This window comes from Lutra lutra, chromosome 15, assembly GCF_902655055.1.
Source record: "Lutra lutra chromosome 15, mLutLut1.2, whole genome shotgun sequence".
NCBI lineage: Eukaryota > Metazoa > Chordata > Mammalia > Carnivora > Mustelidae > Lutra > Lutra lutra.
Window position 1 is genome coordinate 14,809,560 of NC_062292.1, and position 19,325 is coordinate 14,828,884.

The window sequence follows — 19,325 nt, forward strand, 5'->3', positions numbered from 1 at the left end:
ACTCTTCATAGATTCACTACCTAGAATTATTTATTTATTCTTGGGATATGTTTGTAACAGAGTCTAGGAGTTAGGTCCAAAACACTACCAGCATAACATCCTCTAAAAATCAAAGTATCCCCACCCATCACAACTTTATCAGCCTTCTCTTCGGTCGCTGGGAAAAGAGTTGAGAATCTAACACATAACAAATTCGGAGGCCTCCACAGAGAAAACCGCCAAATAAATATAATATAAAGTGTCTCCCTTTAAAGACTTTAATTTACACGGGGATATATATAATGTTGCTGATTGCCTGCCAAGAAAGCACAGATACATGAGACGGACCTTAGGGAACAGAAATAGTTATGGGCAAAAACGCTAGGAGAAGCCTTCTCAGAATAGATAGAACTCAAGGTGAGCAAGACAGGTAGAGAAGTTGGTTTTTTTTTAAAGCCGGGAAGAAGAGCTTGACCTTGAGGAGATGTACAATAAAGAACAACTGGGAGCTCTTTGACAGAAAGTCTCATTATGAAAGCAGTTATTTGAAGACAACGTATTGGACGGCAGTAACTACGGCACACAGAACAGGGAGAGACCCCATTCTGTTTCCTGGGGCTTCCTCCTGTGTTTGGGTGGCATCATGGTGCTCAGCATTGAGCTCGGCAGAGGACCCATGATCCTTGATGATCCGCGGTCATCAGTCCCTTGCTCTCACCCACAGTGGTTCCTTTGGATACCTCACTCGTCTACTTGAGGGAGCCTCTTAGGGATGTGGGAACATGCTCTCTGAGAGACCTCAGAGAGTCCTTCTCTCACACACCCATTTCTAATACAAAAGGAATTCTGGGGTCTACACGAGACTAGCACACAAGTTATTTCTGGTCTGAGTCCCCTGAGATACATTACCCCATTCCTCCAGTGTTTAGTCTGGAAGGAAACTAAGGTGATGCCCTTTTCCTCAAATAAACACCCTGACTTCCCTCTTGCTTTCCTCTCAGTTCTCCCTCCTACCCTGGTCCTGGATATTCTTCTCTGGCCAGAGGGAGTCTTTGCTCTCCATCAGCATGAATTTACCAAGATTGGAGCCTGAGTCTCCTGAGACCTTTGGCTCCTGTAGACCAAGAGCCCTTTTGCTCCTACTCGGCAATATCATCTCTTCTCTGAGTCAGGGGCACTGGCTGGATGGGAGGAATGGTAGGGTATGGAAGGAAATGCAGAGCTGGCTGTATGATCTTTGGCGATCTCAAAATATTATTGTGGTAATCCAGGCGTGAAGGCATAAGGACAGAGTGGCCTAAAAATAGAAACAAAGGGACATTGACCAAGAAATATAGAGAAGGGAGAAATGAAAAAATCTTGTTTGTGAAATATGCACAGGACAGAAGGTGGGAAGAAACACAACTGAGGCATGATGGAAGGGATGTCAGGCGTTGTCGGACATATTTTCCCATGGCTGATATACCCCCTTCTCCTTTGCCTTCACACACTCGAGTCACCAGGTCCTGGTAATTAAATTAAAAGATCTTCAAATCCATATCCTTCCTCTTTGTCACCACTGTCACCGTCCTTGTTCATGCCAGCAATCTCTCTCCTCTGGACTATTTACCGCATCAGCTCCTTACTTCTCTCTCTCTGACCTCAGGCCCCTGTAACCCATCCTGCATTCGGTCACAAGGATGACCTTTCCAAAGCAACAATCAGACCATGCCAGCCAAATTTCTCCTCTAGCTCTGCAGTGCCCATACAGTGCACAGAACTCCTATGCACACAGCCTTACAGAATCCTACAACATGGGGCTCACCTAGCTGGCCCAGCTTTACCCGAGACCCCCTACCTGGGGCTGTAGCTCAGACCAAAGAGTTAGGTAGTATTCTGAACTGGTCAAGGCCATGGACTCATCACCACACGAGCCCACTGTTCACTTGGACAAGTTATATAACTATAGTGATTTGGTGTTCTCATCTATAAAATGGCATTAGGATTGAGAATAGATTTTAAAAGTGGACTTGGTACACAGTAAGAGCTATCGAAGTGTTTGTTAAATAAAAGAAAAATTCCTGGGGCACCTGGCTGGCTCAGTCGGTGGAGCCTGTGACTCTTGATATCCAGGTTGTGAGTTCGAACACCGCATTGGCTGTAGAAATTACTTTTAAAAATTAAAAAATAATATATATATATATTTAATTTTTTTTGGAGTGTGGCAGGATTGTAACCCTGTATGAGGAGCCTTCCAGGCTTGGCAGGGACCAGGAGCTTCTGGACCTGCCAGCTGGCCCAGGTCTGTGTAGCCCTGAAGAGGCTTCTGGCTGCTATGACATATGTCAGCTGCCTAAAAATAAATATTAAAAAAAAAAAAAAAAAGAAAAAAGAAAAGAATAGAAAAGAGAGAGGAAAATACTTGCCTGCATCGTCAAGTCTCCTATCCCAGTGAATTTACACCTTCAGGTTCTTAAACCCATTTTGCGGGCCTTCCTTCTTCTGGTCAATCTTTAGTCTTCCTTCTAAAAGGAACTAAAATGTCAGGTCTTCTGTAAAGCCTTTCTACCGTACTTTGTTCCTCTATTATAACTTTCATTGTATTATAAGTTTTTTTCTTAAGATTTATTTATTCATTTGAGAGACAGAGCATGCAGGGGTGGGGGAAAGAGGCAGAGGGAGAGAATCTCAAGTAGACTCCCCACTGAGCACAGGACCTCACATGGGGCTTGATCCCATGACCAATGAGATTATGACCTGAGCAGAAATCACAAGCCGGACACTTAACTGACTTAGCCACCCAGGTGCCCCTGTATTATAACTTGTATTAATTTCGTAAGGCTGCTGTGACATATTACCACAAACTAAACTTAAAACAACATAAATTTATTTTTTCATGGTTCCTGAGGCTAGAATCCTGAAATCAGTATATCACTGGGCTACAGTCAAGGTGTTGGCAGGACCATGTTCCCTCTTGAGGCTCAAAGGGAAAAGCTGTCCTTTGCTTCTTCTAGCTTCTGGTGGCTGTGTGCATTCCTGGGGTTGTGGCCCCATCACTGCCATCTCGGCCTCTATGATGACATAGCCGCGTTCTCTTGTCTGTGTCAACTCTCCTCTGTCTCTCTCTTGTCAGGTCTCCCATGATCGCATTGAAGGTCCCCCTGGATAATCCAGCATGATCATCTCAGCTCAAGATCCTCGATTTAAATGTTCCCTCACACAGGTGAAAAGGGTCTGGCAGACATGTCGAATTGACACATCTTTGGATGCCATCATTCAGCTACTACAGTAACTACGCCAGCGTCTTTGTTCTCACCTTCGTATGACCAGGGCCTCTCAGAGTGCAAGCACATATGATGGACTCAGTAAGTGAAATATGTGTATAATAAGTACAGCGGTTTAAGGTAAATGTCTGTTGTCCATGTTCCTCGGTATTTCTTCTCTGCTCACACTTTATCTCCCCCCAGGCCAGAGCTATTTCCTTCATGTGCTAATCTGTGTCTGGAGCGATATTTCACTCCCAAATTGGATCAACTTCTAGGTTAGAGAAATTAAGCGAGGGGGCCTCTGAGACACAGGGAGGCAAAGTAATCAGAGAACTCCTTTCGAACCCCGTTCCCTCCCAGCCAAGGGGCCGAGGGGAGGCTAAAAGGTCAAGGGGCCCCAGAGGCTGGCAGGCGACTTTCACGGAATTTGAGAATGCAGAGTGGCAGACTGACAAGTATGAGCTGCATTAAGAGTGCTGTCATCAGTCCGCCTGCCTGGGTTGTTACCATTGCTGGGGTCTTTATTTTAAACACAGTTTTCTTTGTAATTTAAGCTCCTAAATTCAGGGCTATTGCCTAACTGACCATTTCCCCCATCTCGAGTCACCTGAGTCCAGCAGAGGCATTTTTCTGAAATGAGGCTGTTTCTTTTCTAGGGTTCTTCAATCACAGTCGCCTCCACCTGCAAGAATAAGGCTGTTCCTACCACCCCTCACCTCGAGGGACAGCTTGTTAACCAGGTTATTGGCTTCTCTCAGCCCTTGGAAATCGTTCCCAGTGAGAGGGGAAAGAAACGGCTTACAAGAAAAAGAAGTAAACAAGTAGGTCACTTCACACAATTGATCCTTAAAACGGAATTATTTACTGTATTAGAATTGCTTATTTACTTTTATGCCAATCTTTTCACCTTTGTGCTGGTTAGAACCCCACAGTATCAGAATGTTAAAAACAACAACAACAACAACAACAAAACTGTTGAGCCTAAAAGGTCTAAGATTTTGCCCAAGTAGGCATGTATTTAGCAACTTCTAGGGTTTGAAAAAAAATTTTTTTTTTCATTTACACACCTGTAATACAACATAATTGTCAGAATTGATTTAAGTCGTATGACTGGCATAAAGCTCATTTAACATAGTAGCCTGGAAACTGCCAGGGTTTTTATTGATCAGAGTAGAGACGGGGAACTTGGCCAATAAGACCAATTTACCTCCTAAAATCATCTCAAACAACACTCCCTCTCGCTCTGTTGCAGTCACTTTGACTTTCCTATAGGTCACATTTCCTCCGACCAATGGAAATGCTGTTCCCTCTGCTTCTAATGCCTGTCCCTCCTCCTCTCCTCTTGATGAAGTTCCATTCATCCTCTGGATTGTAGCTCAAGCAGTACTCTCTCTGAAAAGCTTTTCTGGATTATGTCAAATCCCCCAAGCACTGGCTTAGCACTTAAGACCACTGACTGTATTTATCTGATTAATGTCTTCACCTTCTACCAGACTGTACAAAGCTCTGTGAGGACGCACATTTAGTTTTTGTTATCACTAAGTTACAGACCCTTCTCACTGTTGCTGGAACACAGTAAGCATGTAACAAATATTTAAAGGGCACACATTAAGTTAGTTTTTGCCATCATTAAGTTACAGTCCCTTCTCACTGTTGCTGGAACACAGTAAGCATGTAACAAATATTTAAATGTTGAAAGTGTGTTACAGAATCTCACGCTAGCTCTGCCACTAGGTTTTTAGGCAAGCTATTTAACTTCACAGAGCCTTATCTTCTTCATTAGTAAGAAGATGCCTCTTTCATGTCTCCTGATTCTAGGCTATTTATGGTTCCTATCTTGAGCCTACAAGATTGATCAGGCTGGCGCTGGAAAGCCAACACACTGTTACCTGCCTGCCGTATGCCATATACCAAGCAAGAAACTGCAAGTACCCTTGGGACCTTTGCCCCTTTCCTTAATGCTACTGCCTTGCTTCCCACTCTCATCGCCATTCATTAAAAATACTGTAGACCCTCCTGAAGTGGTGGACCTGGGTTTAGTCCTCTCCTCTCAGAGTTTACCTGCAAAGCTGCAAGTAGAACTCGGTCTAAATGCTGGACTGATCACGGCCCCCTCTGCTTACAGATTTTTCAGGGGTTCCCCTACCACATCTGCAACAAGTTCACTGCTTGAGAAGATATCCTTTCCTTGTTCCTGTCTCACCTCCTGCCTTCTCCTGGAGAACACGTGCTCCACTCAGAAGCTCTACAGGGCCCCAATACACACCAGTTCTTTCAAGTCCCTCTCTTTCTGTCCAGTTCGCTCTGCCCAGGAAACTGTTCTCTGCTCTTTTACTAGTCAAGTTTCACTCATCTTTTCAGGCTCAAGTGTTCCTTGAATGTGGCCCAGGCTCTGACCAAAACCCCACTCCTCGGGCTGAGTTTGTCACCCATTGCCTGTATTCTCAGACTATTTTGCACAAGCCACCATAACACTTCTCAGTGTGCTGTGTTTACATGCAGAGGGACATTTGGATTAAGAACATGGGTCTCCCAGACTGGCTTGAGTTTGAAACCAAGTTCTGTAACTTACTATGTGGCCTTAGAAGTGATTCTGAGTCTTAGTTTCCTAATTTTGGAAAAGGGGGACTTAGCGCCTAACTCATCGGGCTGTTGTAATTACAGAATAAATGAGACAATGTGTTCAATGTGCTTTGCACAACTGTCCCGTTATACTAATAGTAATTATCACTGGCTTGTGAATGTGTCAAATGCAGACTCAGGCCTACATTTTATCCATCTTTCTATCCCAGTGGCACACTCTGTGAATGCTTCTTTAAATGCATAAATGAAATAGCATCCATGATGTATGTATTTTTCTTTACAGGAATAAGCTACAGACTTATTCATTTTAGGAATTTTATTGAGGTGTCAAAAATTCTAACGATTTTAAGACATACTCCAAATCATATTCATCTTTCCCTTTGCTAAACAAGTCCTGAACTTACACGTGTAACATAATTTGAGATCAAACTTGAGTTTTTACTATTAGTGTTTTCTGCTAAATTCTCCCTTCACACTTTTAAGAGTTTTTACTGCACGCACATCAATTTCAGTCCTTACTCGGTCCTTCTTGGAACACAGACTACACCCTCCTTTCTCATATGCGTCCTGCCAACAGCTGCTTGCGTATCGGACTTATGTGCTAAGTACTGTTCTAGGACCTATAGAGATCTCAAGTCCTCTGTGTGACTCATAACCAAATGGACTTTCCTAAGATCACGGTGAGTGGTCCAAGCGATTAAAACCACTGCAAATTCCAGCCTAGCGTTCTGGCCGCAGCATGGCCTTTGGACCCCTAGAAGAGTGGAAGTTTCTTGAAGGCAAGCTCATCTCCTGCCTGCTGGGCGAAGAGAAGTCTCTTGGAAGCAGAGCTGACGGGACTTTTCATCTGCGGCCCGCATAATTAACTTCCACGGGCAAACGTTCCCACCCGACACTCCGGAGACTCCCTGGAAGGTCTAAAGCCTCACGAGGTTTAAAAGCCTTTAACCTCGGGAAAGCGCCCTTTAACCCTAGGCCCCGACCGCACACTCTTCCTCCCCGGGGTTCCGGTGACCCCTTCCAGAGGCTCTGACGAGGACAGGATACAGAAGGTTGGGGAACATCTTGGTCCCTTTGGATGTGCCGAGGATGGGTCACCGTGGGGGCCAGGCGGCCTGTCCGGGGAGGCCTTGGGTCCCGGCTACGCGCGGCGACCCCACTCGCCCACGGGAGTGGGGCCACCGTCCGCTCTCCCCGCGGAAACGCCGCCGAGGCGCAGCCGCCTCGCGCCCGGCCGCCAGGAGCCTCCGCGGCGGCAGTGGCCGTCGCCGCCACACCGGAAGCGCCCCGAGCGCGTGCCGGGCGGGCCGCCGAGGGTCCCGCGGGCGGGGCGGGGCGGGGCAGCCGGGCCGCTCCCCCTCCCTCTCCCCTCCCCCGGGGGCGCGCGAGGGCCGGGCGGGGCCGGCCTCCCTTCCGGGGAGCAGTGGCCGCCGCCGCGTCTCCGGCGGCTTCCCTGCCCGCCCTCCCCCCGCGCCGTGGCTCTGGGTGACGCTTCTCCAATTACAGCTCGCGGGGAGCCGCCGCTCCGGGCGCCCCTCCGCGCCGGGCCCGCCAGCCCCGCCCCGCTGCCGGCATGAGGGCCGCGGGCGACGGCGGCCTGGAGCGCTTCTGCAGCCCGGGCAAGGGCCGGGGGCTGCGGGCCCTGCAGTCCTTCCACGTGGGGGACTTGCTCTTCTCCTGCCCGGCCTACGCCTACGTGCTCACGGTCAACGAGCGGGGCAACCACTGCGAGTACTGCTTCGCCAGGTAGGGCGGCGGCGCGGGCGGGCGGGGGCGCCGCGGCGGCGGCTCGGACCGCGGCGGGAGGAAGTGCGCGGGGCGCGCAGGGTCCTAGCGCCGGCGGTTGGGGCGGCGGCCGCGCGGGCGGGAGGGCGGCGCGCTCTCACCGCGCGCGGGCCGTGCCACGTGCGCTGGGACAGAGCCGCCGAGGGCCCGCCGCACGCCCTGCACGGCCCATTTGCCGAGTTGCTCACGCTGGATGGGCTCCCCCGGGAGTGCAGGGTCCTCGGCCCCGACAGGGGCGCGGAGCCAGGCTTGTTCCAACCCCAGGCACGCGCTGCTCACTTGGTGCATTGCAGGCTCGGCCCCAGGTTCGGGCAGCCACAGCCGCTCACCTTTAACCCGCGCTTCCTGCGGCATGTTCTGTGCTCCCCTCGCCGCCCGCCCGCCCCGCCGCCGCAGACCTGCCGTTCCCTCCAGGGAACTTAGTGACACTTAACATTTCGTGTGAAGTACGCGGCTCCTCCTCTTCCTTCTCACTGGGCACTTGTGTTTGGAGAGAAGCCAGAGGAGTACTGACTGCACAACCCCGGACTCTGACGGGCTGCGCTGATGGGACGCACCGAGCCTTGGCTTGGGATTTTGAAAACGTGGTCTCGGAGGGAATTAGGCAAAATGTGTGGTAGGAGATAGTATTTAATTGCCGCACGTCACGTGTACACATATACACACGTACATCTACGTTCGTTTCTATGCGTATATATTCATCCACGTCCACACATGTTTACACCCTTAAGCCTTATGACAGTTTCAGACCTGAGGGGCATTAGAAATCACCAGCCCAATACACTTTCTCCATTTTACAAGCGAGAAAACTAATGCTCAGATTGGAAGTGTGGTTGTGTATCTATAGTCACCCCAATAGGTGGGGGAATGAAATCTGACCTCTTCAGTTCTGCCCATTTCCTACTAGGTAGGTGCTCAGTAAAATTCCAGAGACGGGAAGCATGGCGTTGAATTACATGTGTACCCCACCTTCCACCACTCTGAAGAATGGACCCTCCTTTATTTTGAATCTCAGTTTCTTCATCTTTGAAATGGAGCTTCTTGGATCAGACTGCACTGACCTGAGGTCCCACAGGTACCTTTGGAGTACAGGTCTCAAGTCCAACATACACCAAAGTACCCAGTTTCCCAGACTTGTGTGCCTTATTCTATGATAAGACATAGCAAAAGAAGGGACAAAGGCTAAATATTATAGTAATCTTGCCCAGACTCCCTGCCAGAACTGTCTTCCGCTTGGGGGGACCCGGAAAGGCACTAGACGCAGAATCATGCCGTGGGCAGCTTAAGGGCTGTATGTGATGTGGCTCTTTGAATTGGTGAGTCAAGAGCTAAAGGGTCATGGCACCACTTTGCAACGTTTGAGTGAAGTGAGCATTGGGTTTTCCCAAAGTTAAAAAGGCTGCTGTGACTGGTCCCTTGATCTTCTGAGCCTCGCTGTGGCTCGGAGTCTGAAGCAGTGTGGGTGTCTGGAGTGGCAGGAGCAAAGCGGGGTCACCCAGCACGGAAGGTGCTTCCTTCCATCAGGAATCCTGGTGATTCCTGAAGTCCGTCCTAGGAGAGAAGACCACGGTGCCGGGCACATAGTAGGTACTCAGATGGTATTACCAGTGCACGCCTCCAACGAATTAGAGATCAAATCCCTCGGGTTCAGAGGGGGAGAAGTGGAGCTGAGAGATGTTTCTTTTTAGCTGTGAGTGTCCTGACTGTACCTACTGTATACGCCCCCAACCTTAGAACAGTAATGTAGGGCCAGATGTAGCTCCACAAAGCACCCGGCCCTATGTGACAGAGCCTGCTTTGTTTCTCCTTTTTTCTGAATAACATTTGGTAGGGCCGTTAACCCGTGTCTTAGACCTCTCCCCAGGGCTGCTGCTTGCACTGGGGCCCTACCACTGCCTCTGTCCCCACCCCCACCACGTCCCTCTGTTTGGCTCAGGTGCATGGGCTGGTAACGCCCACAGTTCATTTCTTCTCTCTAACGAGTCATTTGAAATCAACTAGAATAACAAGACAGGAAATAGTGATACCACAATATCTATGAAATTGGAAATATCCTTGTACACCATTCGATTAGTTTAGAATTAGTGGTTAGGTCGTTCTCCTAGGTTTTGCACCATTTTCTCTGTCAACTATTTGATCATGTCCAAGAACAAACGAGTCTGTCCAGCTGTACTAGAACACATATATGTCTCCTGGAGTTTCAAGTAGAGTAGGAATAGAATTGGCAAATATTGAAGTATACAGGCTAAAATCTGCTACTTCCCCACCCAACCCCACCCGCCCCTCCCCGACAGGAAAAAAAAAAAACAAACCCAGACTACTTCTTATCCTTTCGTGTGCTAGGAAAAAAAAAAACTACTACTTATCTTTTCATGTCTTTCATGTTTAGCATAAACGATACTGTTTAAGATAAGTGAGCCACTGGGAGTTCTCCTTGTCCTATTAATGATATTTGGGCTTAACTTATTTTGAAGGCAAATAGGTGATTTCTGCAGTAATAAGTTCTATAAATCGAAAAATGGAAGTTTCGCAGGTCCCAGTGGAATGGGATTCTTGTTGGCACAATTCAGACAGAGGTTTGTTTCTGGGAATTTTAAATTTGTCCACATTTACTCAGTTGGGTGGGTGATACTTGGGAGGGTATTTATCTCACCTCAACTGCTAGAGGGCAACTCCTAAAAATATGTTTTCCAGTTGGGAGCTGCCCCTATCACACCTGCTAGATACATCTTGTACACACACACACACACACACACCTTTTTTCAGCCATTGGTCACCTTTCTATGGCAGATAATTTTATGTTCTATTTTAATATAACAGATAACAATATATAATTTTATGTTATATTTCATACTTAGTATTCAACATATTTTAACACTTTGTTATTTGTCTCAAAAGGAAAAATCTGCTGTAAACCAGTGTTCTATCTCAATATTCATTCTGTGTGCAATTCCTCAGGTGGGAAGATGTCTCTCTCTTGATCTTTTCTTTTCTTGGCTCATGGATCACTTAAGGGCAAGAACATTACCTTTTTTGTTAGCTTATTCTGAGTATGGGGTAAAAATAGGAAGGCCCACTTAGCCTCCTTGCAATAGAGCTGTTAGAACACAATTTCAGGAAATTTGTGTCATGCCTGGCTCACTCAAAGTGGTTTTAAAAATTAAAATGCTCGCATGAGCAAACAGTATGATTGAGATGTCCTGTTTCAGAAGTAGTAAAGATGTGGCGTTTCACAGATTTATTCTGTAGGACTATTCATCCTATCTAACGCATTGTGTTACAAGACTGTCAAAGTAATACTTAGTCGATTTTAACTGGCGTTAAGAGGCAGGAACTCTTGCTGCGGTTTTCTTAAGAAACCTTAAGGTTCTCTGATGAACCCTGGGGCTGACCAACTAAAGTCTCACCCCAGATGGGGGGGCATCCCCAGGGCTGCTGTTTATTTCCAGAACATTCTCTGAGAATTGTACCGTCTCTAAGGGGACAACTGACTTTGAATGTTCTCAAATTATCTTGCTTTTTGAGTGAAAAATTAGACACATGCTCTAATAGAGAAGTCCCTCCTTTTCACAAGTATTTTTTTAAATGGGTAGTAAGATTGAAATATACAGAGAACATATTTCTTCTTAAAATTTACATCGATAAAACAGAATTCAGCTATCTGTACATCAGGTAATGAGACATTATGTTGTCAACTTTCCATATTAGAGTATTTCAAGTTTTTCATTTATTTAGAGACAGAAAGGCAGAAACTTGGGTGCCAGATTGACTTGGTTTCAGTTCTGGCTTCCTCCCTTCCTGATGTTATGTCTTTGAACAACTAGGTTCCTTTATGTTTACTGTGCTCCCGTGAATGCCTGCCTCCAGAGCTACATGAGAATTACAGGAGACAGAAGTCAAAGGCTTAGTATAGTCCTAGCACAGAGTAAGCTGTCACAGTCCGCCTGATGGTCTCGCTTGTGCTAATTGTTACGGAGGGTGATAAAATATTGCAAGGTCAGGGATGTTTTTATCATGGTGGGGTTGGTGGGCGGGGGTCTACCAGGAAGGAAATACTGGAAATTGTTGGTCAGTAGAGTCATTCTTCAGATGGCGCATTCATCCCGAGCTAAGAGCAGCAGTTCTCAGCCTCCAAGTCCCCCAGAATATAATGGATTACCCTCCCCCCGCAAACCTAATGGAAATGATATGATGAACCTACTTAGGTAAACCTCTTTTTTTTTCTTTAAGAGCCTTTTGTAGCTCCAAAGTGCTGAGATGCTCTAATAGTCTTTTGCCGTGAGATTAAGCAAATATTTGCGAAGAGAAATGGAGGCAAACAGAATTTTTTGCATAGCAAGCCTGTCATGGGTCCTCTCTGCTCTTTAATTTTTGTGTGATTCAGGTATGGCCCAGAGCAGTCCTTTAAGACTTTAGTTGTGGCAAGCACCATGACACACGTATTTTTCATATGCAGGGATCATAATTCCTGTTAGGGCTTACAGGGGCTCTGGGACCAAGCTGTACGGTTGGAAATGATTTGACATGAAAGAGACAGAACAGCAGCAGGATATGCTGAAGTGAAGTTCAAACCCTAGTGAGTTAAAACCACCATCTAATACCTTTCCTTCCCGAAAGCAATCGCACAAAATCTCTCAGTCAAAAATATCTGAAGATCCCATAAAATGACATTCCTTAAAATCATGTTGTTCTTTGCAGCTCATAAAGCATTTCCAGATACATTCTTCTTTTGATCCTCCCAAGGATGGCTTGTGTAGGGGACCCATCGCACAATGGAAAAAGCTGTGTGTCAGAGAGTTGAAGTGGTTCCTTTGAATTTCACATATTTTTGGTCAGATGTTTATTGAGTATCTTCTGTGTCCTTCACGGACTGAGCCACGCCTTCCTATTCCGAGTATGGTTTTCCTTCCCCTACCCCTTTTGGCCTGAATCCACTATGTGCTTCATCCCTGGACACTGGGACGTATTCACTCTGATTTCTCCTGGAGTGAGTGCTGTTTTTATTACCTCTTTTCTTTTGCTTCCCCTTCCCTCAATAGGTAGTGCAACAAACTAACATTTCTAAACCTTGAACAAATAAATTGATTGAGTATCCTTCAATACATAGCTTAGGCCGCTGTGGGTTCAGAAATGTCTTTATTACAGTGTCTTGGAATTTGCATAAAGAGCTGTATGTGTTTTTTGTAGGTATCAATTATTACATAAGAAAATGTAAAAAGAACACAAGGCTTTGGTCCTTTTATGGGCTTAGAATATTTAAAAATATTCAGCTAGAACTAAGATGAGTTTGTTGCCCAAGTCTTTATACCTACGTTAAACGTTTGTTTCTCTGGCTGGTAGGACAGTATCAGAGTAGATTTCTTTTTCTTCAACATATTCTTTCCCCAGAACTTGGTGCCAAGTTCATTTGTTTAGGTTTGGAAATAAAATACATGGTGCAGCTATGCTAGGAGGCCTCGGGTGGTATTCCTGTGGGACAAGCAGATTACCCACCATCAGTCAGCAGGTTCTTTAAGAAATACGAAGACCTGTTTTAAATTTCTTTCGAAGGATCCAGTACCCAAAGGTGTAGTTTGGTAGGTGCTGATGTTCAGGGGAACTCTGAATCAGTGAGAACGCAGGCTGCAAAGTTGCCTATTTTAGAACTTAAATGGCAAAGAAGGTTTCTACTTTATTTTGGTGGGTGTGTGTTTTTAAGATTTTATTGTTAATCTCTACACCCAGTGTGGGGCTCGAACCCACAACCCTGAGATCAAGAGTCACATGCTCGACCAACCTGGCCAGCCGTTGCACCTCATCTACTTTATTTGGGTGCTTTTGACTTACCTCTTTTGCCTTAGGTTAATAGCCCTTTTTCTTTTTCTTGTCTATATAAGGAATTATGAACTAATTACAGTTTTATGCCACTTTGCTTCCTAAGGAGGCAATCAGTAATTATAAATATCCTTTATGTTCTTAGAGTCATTAATATCTAAAGTCATCTCCCATCCCCACACCTGTACCTCTTTTTTTTTTTTTTTTCTTTTCTTTGGACCTCAGATGTAGAGTGAAGTCATCCTTTCTCAGTTCCAGGCAAGCTTCATCTGCTCGGTGTAAGGCCAGTTGGGTTTAGAGGAATTTCCCCTCTGTTACTGATTCCCCGTTCTCATGTCCTGCCCCTCTCACAGAGCCCCTCTCTGGGTTTGCCATTGAATATGTACGTCTTGATCATCACCAGGGAACTAGACTTAACAACCGGGTGCCCTGGTTGTACTTGACCACACTCAGACTTTGAGCCCTTGGTGAGCCTGGCAGCTCTGTGGTTTTCTGTAGCAGTTCCCTGGGTGAGGCCACCCTGTGCTGGCCCCTTTCCCCCAGAGAGCAGCCAGTGCTGGGACTAGAAGTTTCTGTCCCATCTCAAGAGGACTGACATTGTCAGCCTCTCAGTCAGCCTCCCCTTTCCCACCCACATCCCCAACTTCACATCTTTGGATTTCTAGCAAATCTGTGGTACTTTAGGGGTGCAGAGCTCTAGCAGAGAATTGATTGAAGTCACTGCCTTTTCAGGGATTGAACCTGTGACCTTGGCCTCATTAGCACGGGTGCTCTAACCAGTCACAAAGCCACACACCTCACTTTGTGCAACTTCTGCTGACTCTGTTCCTACCACCCTCAGAGGCCTCCTTTTCAATTGCAAAGGCGTTCACACCAACACAATAGAACAGAAGGAAATCCGATCTCTTCAAGACTACTCTGAAGGACAGAAATATGCAATTTCGCAGGAAAATAATACCAAAAAGTCTTGAGGGCTCAGGAAACAACTTATCTTTCTAGTCCGTACATTCGCTGAGAATCCAGCTGTGCCCCAGCTGCTTCTTCAATCAAAAGTTTAAAAATAGTACGGAGCTCCTTGTGCCAATATATTAACATAAAATCTGGTGACTCTTGCACACTAAGTGGAGGGTTTCAGATGACTAAGTGGAAATAATGCATGCATATTATTAAAATAGATTCAAGTCACTTTTATAGGAAGAGGGGGTCTGAGACTTTGTAATTGCTGCTCTTTGGCAAGTTTCTAGTCCCTGGAATCCGAAATGAGCGCTTGGTAGGGTGAGAGCTAAGACAGTGGCATGTATCGGCAAGTGCATTCTGGTAATACGAGGTGTGTTGGTGCCCAGGGGATCCCGACTCACCATGCAGAAGAGGAGAAATAAAGGCAACTCACCAGAGAAGTGAATTTTACGCCAGGCCTTGAAGACAGAGGCATATCCTGGGGGAGGGAAGTGGTGAGAAAATCTGGCTGACCAACAGGACACAGGTTTTCATCAGAGCCAAATAAAAAAATCTTTTCTAGCCTGGCACTTGAAGAGAGTTCTATCACAATTTGTGGCAAAATGAAAAGACCTTGGACAGGAGGCACCTTTTCTCTCCAGGCTTGGAGTACCAGGCTTGGAGTACCAGGAAAGACCCTTCAGGGACGTGGGTTCTGGGCTCACACTTTGTCGGTTTCCCTCACCATGATGATGCTTGTATAGGAAACACTCGTCCTTGTGCCCCGAGAAAGCTCTTTCCCGTCAGTTGCACAAATCTGTTTGTAGTGATAGCCTCCCGTGGCCTTCAGACCTCAACAGTAAGAGACATTTAATTAGGAGCAGATGGTAAACTCCTTGAGATCAGGGATTTGATTTTTAATATATTCAACAAATATTTATATCTGTGGAACAGTCACTGGGTTCTCGGTCCCTAGAAACAATGTGAAGAAAAGGAATAAAAATCCCTACCACCACGGAGCTTCTCTTCTAGCAGGTTTTTCTCCTCTTTACGTTAGCCACAGTGCCTTGAACATTGTGAGGTTTCAGCATTGTTGTTGTTGTTGAAGACAGGTGTGGGGGTTGAGTATTTTCTTCTTCTCACTTCTCTTTGGTTGAAAACTGATAATCCATGTATGTCATAAAGGCCATTTAGGGAATCAGAATGTTTAACCGCACACCCTAGGTCATGACTTCAGCAAACTCAGGGTGAGGCTTGATCACATACCGAGGTCTAATGAAACGGTAACTTCCCCACATTGTGTCAAAACAGCTGCTGCTTTGGGTAGACTTTTTTTTGGGGGGGGAGTTAATGAAATTTAGTGTACTCATCATACACCTGAGTAAATATTTCTAACGATCACTTGAAGGAAAACTTTATATAAGATTTTTTTCACCTTAGAAACTTGCAGTTTTACAAATTTGGAATTTAGAAGCAATCTATTTATTCCATTCAGTATTTAACTTATTTCCACACATGTTCAGGCCTTCCAAAATACCCAGTTACTAAGTATTTTCTAGATTTAGAGCAGGGCAAGAAGCTCACCTCCATCTTCTCTATCTGTGTATCTTCAGAGAATGGCCCTGGTAGGACTGGGGGCAGGGGCTAGGAAGGAGGGGTGGGGGAGCCCCCCAGGGCGAGGTTCAGGAGTGAGGGTTGCGTCCCACTTGCTCTGCAGGATTTGGTTCACTCCTGCAGTCACACACCCACACACACACACACACACACAGGTGTACGCAAATACACAGCATCTCTCTCCTGCTTGTCCCTCTTTGCCTGGCTAGTTCTCAGGTTAGAAGTCTGTCCTGATTTTGGCAGGCTGGAGTAGCTCCCTTTGTCTTCGCTCCCAGGGCACCTTGTCAAATACTTCCTTGGGCACACTTGCTCCTGAGTGGGAACCAGATCTCATTCATCTGTGCCACCCCAGGCCTGTCTCTCTGTTACCTTAGTCAACAATAATGAAACGAACAGTCTCGTATCTGTAGCTTATTTTCCTAGTGGCTCCTTGGACGAGGCCTCTTCACTGATCTAGATATATAACTGCTCATCCTCATCCTTAGGACTTACAGACACTCGCAGAACCCTTCCCGGATCTCTGTTTTCTTCGGGATAGAATCTTGACTGTCTTGCTCCTCCGAATTAAGTGCCCTTCCCACACTCACCGGCGTTATCCCTCCCCGCCCTCCAACTCACACCCTAAACACAATCTGGGTGGTCTTTCCAGTACCCCGCGACGCAGTGGTGCCCTGTCATTCTGCATTCTTCCTTTCGCCCATCTGTAACCACGAGTGCTTTTCTCCGCGTGATTCCCTTCCCTAGCGTCGCCTCCCGAGTCTCCTCATTCTCAAGGGAGATCTAGCGGAAACTGCAGTTTTTATGAGGCTCCCCTTAAATACTTCAGCCCATAAATCCCTTCGTTTTATTTTTTTACTATTTTATATTTACGGTAGTTGACTATTTACATTTTTTGAGCACTCTTGCTATTCTAGGCATCGTGTTCTAACCCTGGGGCTTCAGAAATCAGTAAGACAGCTTTCTCCGTAGTACTCCAAATTCTGTGTCCTTACAGAGTTCAGTCCTAGGAGTGGCTTCCTGCTCTCAATTCTGTGTCGTTTAGGCCATTTGGATGCTGAGTCATTTTCCTGAAATTTATATTTACCACCATTTGCATGAAGGTAGGGCCTCTGTCCTCTGTCCCCAAATTGCTCAACTATTATAAAAATATCATTCCTCAGAGCCTGGTACAATATTTTACACAGAGAAAATGATACTTTCTGAACAGAACTTACTTGGCTAAGTTGGATTAACCTATTTCCTGCTTCATGTACGAAGTTTTATAGTACATAAAAGGTTTTTACTTCAGAAATACAAACGGAATCAACAGAGATTGAAGGAAAAATGTCTGTTAAATCTGTTCAAACAGTAGCTGATAACCTTGAGTTCTCAAGGTATAGTCCACAGTGGAGTCGTTCACCCCAACAGACTGGCATTTCAGTTTTTTATTGTCTATAGGAAAATAGAGCCAAAGGGATGAGTGTGGGTCACCTATTAAAATTCTCCTGCAAGCAGTTTTAAAAGGTGTGTTTTCTTGTAGGTAGGATTGAGAGCAGGTCACCTGTTTGTTGGGTGCGGAGTTCATGCTCATGTTTGGCTGCAGAAGGCCTGACCTCTGTTCTGGAATTCACATTTAGCAATAGGTTATGAAGGTATTTTTACATTTCTTTTTTCCCTTACTTTGTGGCCAGAATGTTGACGTGAGCAGTATTGTTAGGAACAGCTTGAGTTTTTAAATAGTTAAATTGATATGCCTTTGGCTTTGTCCTTTTCCTTGATATTGACTCACCTTGGCGTTTTGGACAGGTCTCTTCACCTCCTCACAGAAGCGAGGGCAACCGCGGTCGCAGGGGAATCCAATATTCCTGGTATTGATTACAAAGAACCGAGGATAACATCTGTCACTTACTGAAGCCCCGTAGGAAATGGTGGATGTTATTTATTATCCGTTCCTTTATGAGAGAGGGAGTGAAAAAGAAAGGCATCCATTGTTTTCCTTCCTTTCGATGTCCCAGTCAGTGGGCGTCAGAAGTAAAAGATAGAACAGCAAGGAAGTGTCATTCGGATCTGGCACAGAAGTTAAGGTAGAACATGTTTCTAAATGAAAATGCTAGGTTTTGAAAGTCCGTACTTTCGGCCTTCCTTGGGCAGGCTCAACTGCTGGGGGTCCAGCAGGGCCCGCACGCTGAGGTCGGCGTGCTGGCCTCACCCAGCGGCTGCCCAGAGTGACTTCGTGTTCCCCGTTCTTAGCCTGAGTATCTCCCGCCTCTGTCCATAAGCTTCGTGAATCTCTTTTTCTTTCTAAGACAAAGACATTTCATCTCCACCAGAGCCCGCATTACAACAAATCCTAAATCAGTGTCATCCTTTTTTCTCTTTTCATTGCTGAGCTGACTTTTACGGAATCTGTGATGTGTGGAGTCATCTTACAAGATTCTGTTGGATTTTATTGAGGGATAATGGGCAAATATAATTGTATATATTTAAAGTATACAACACGATAACTCGATACACATTGTGGAGTGCCTACTAAGGTTGGGGTAATTAACGTATCACCTCGCACACCTACTTTTAGGTGTGTGTGGTGGGAATGCTTACGATCTCCTCTTAGCAACGTTCAGGTATACAGCGCTGTATTATTAACTGTACCCACTGGAGAGCCCCAGAACTTAGAGCTGAAAATGTCTGCCCTTCAAACCTCCATTATTCCACCTTGCCCTGTGACATGTTCTAGAAAGGCCAACCGTTTTTTTGCCCTCCCGGTGTCCTCCTTGTAAATCATGGCTCCTGTGCCAATAGTTGGGAAAAGCTATTAGTTGCTACTTTCCTGCCCTAAATATCTCCTGCTTCCCCAAGAGGCCCCGGGCTCTAACTTTTAACAAGCCTCAGAACAAAGCCCAGTGCGAAGGGGAAGGTTCAGCACAGCTCTGGGAAGAAGCTCCCCGCTGCACGTGGGTCCGTTTCACTGTTACATTGTGGATTAAAGTGGTATGCGAAGCATCTTTCACTATTACACAAAAACCTATAGCCTTAGTATTATCCTTATTCCCTGACCAGGGTTATAATAGGGTTCCGCCACAATTCCTCCAATTTTTATTTCTCTCAAATAAAAATTTGCTAGTGTAACCACTCTCTCTGGGTGGGAGGCTAACTTTGTTTCTGATTGTCTTATTTCAACCCATGGTGAAGTTATATTGCGCCGCTGGGCTTTTTTCCTTTTCTCTTTTTCATTTGGCTGGGGCTGCCTCTGTTCAACAGAGCATACTTGTCACTTCTTCTGTCGCCGTTAGTTAAAAGTAATTGTTATTGCAAACCCCCTCCATGCCAGTCTCCTTTTCTTTCATGGTGAAACCCACTAAGCATTCGTTTCAGTAGCAGAAAGTGGGGAGC

The 19,325-nt window shown here is 45.9% G+C and overlaps 1 protein-coding gene across 1 annotated transcript in view; it reads left to right on the forward strand.

Moving 5' to 3' along the window:
* The first annotated feature begins 7,247 nt into the window (after nucleotides 1–7,247).
* Nucleotides 7,248–19,325, forward strand: part of SMYD2 (SET and MYND domain containing 2) — a 48,321-nt gene continuing 36,243 nt past the window's right edge. Inside the window, exon 1 of the mRNA XM_047705315.1 lies at nucleotides 7,248–7,553. Coding sequence (XP_047561271.1) covers nucleotides 7,381–7,553 — 173 coding nt within the window. The 5' untranslated portion in view covers nucleotides 7,248–7,380. The remainder of the gene's footprint in view (nucleotides 7,554–19,325) is intronic.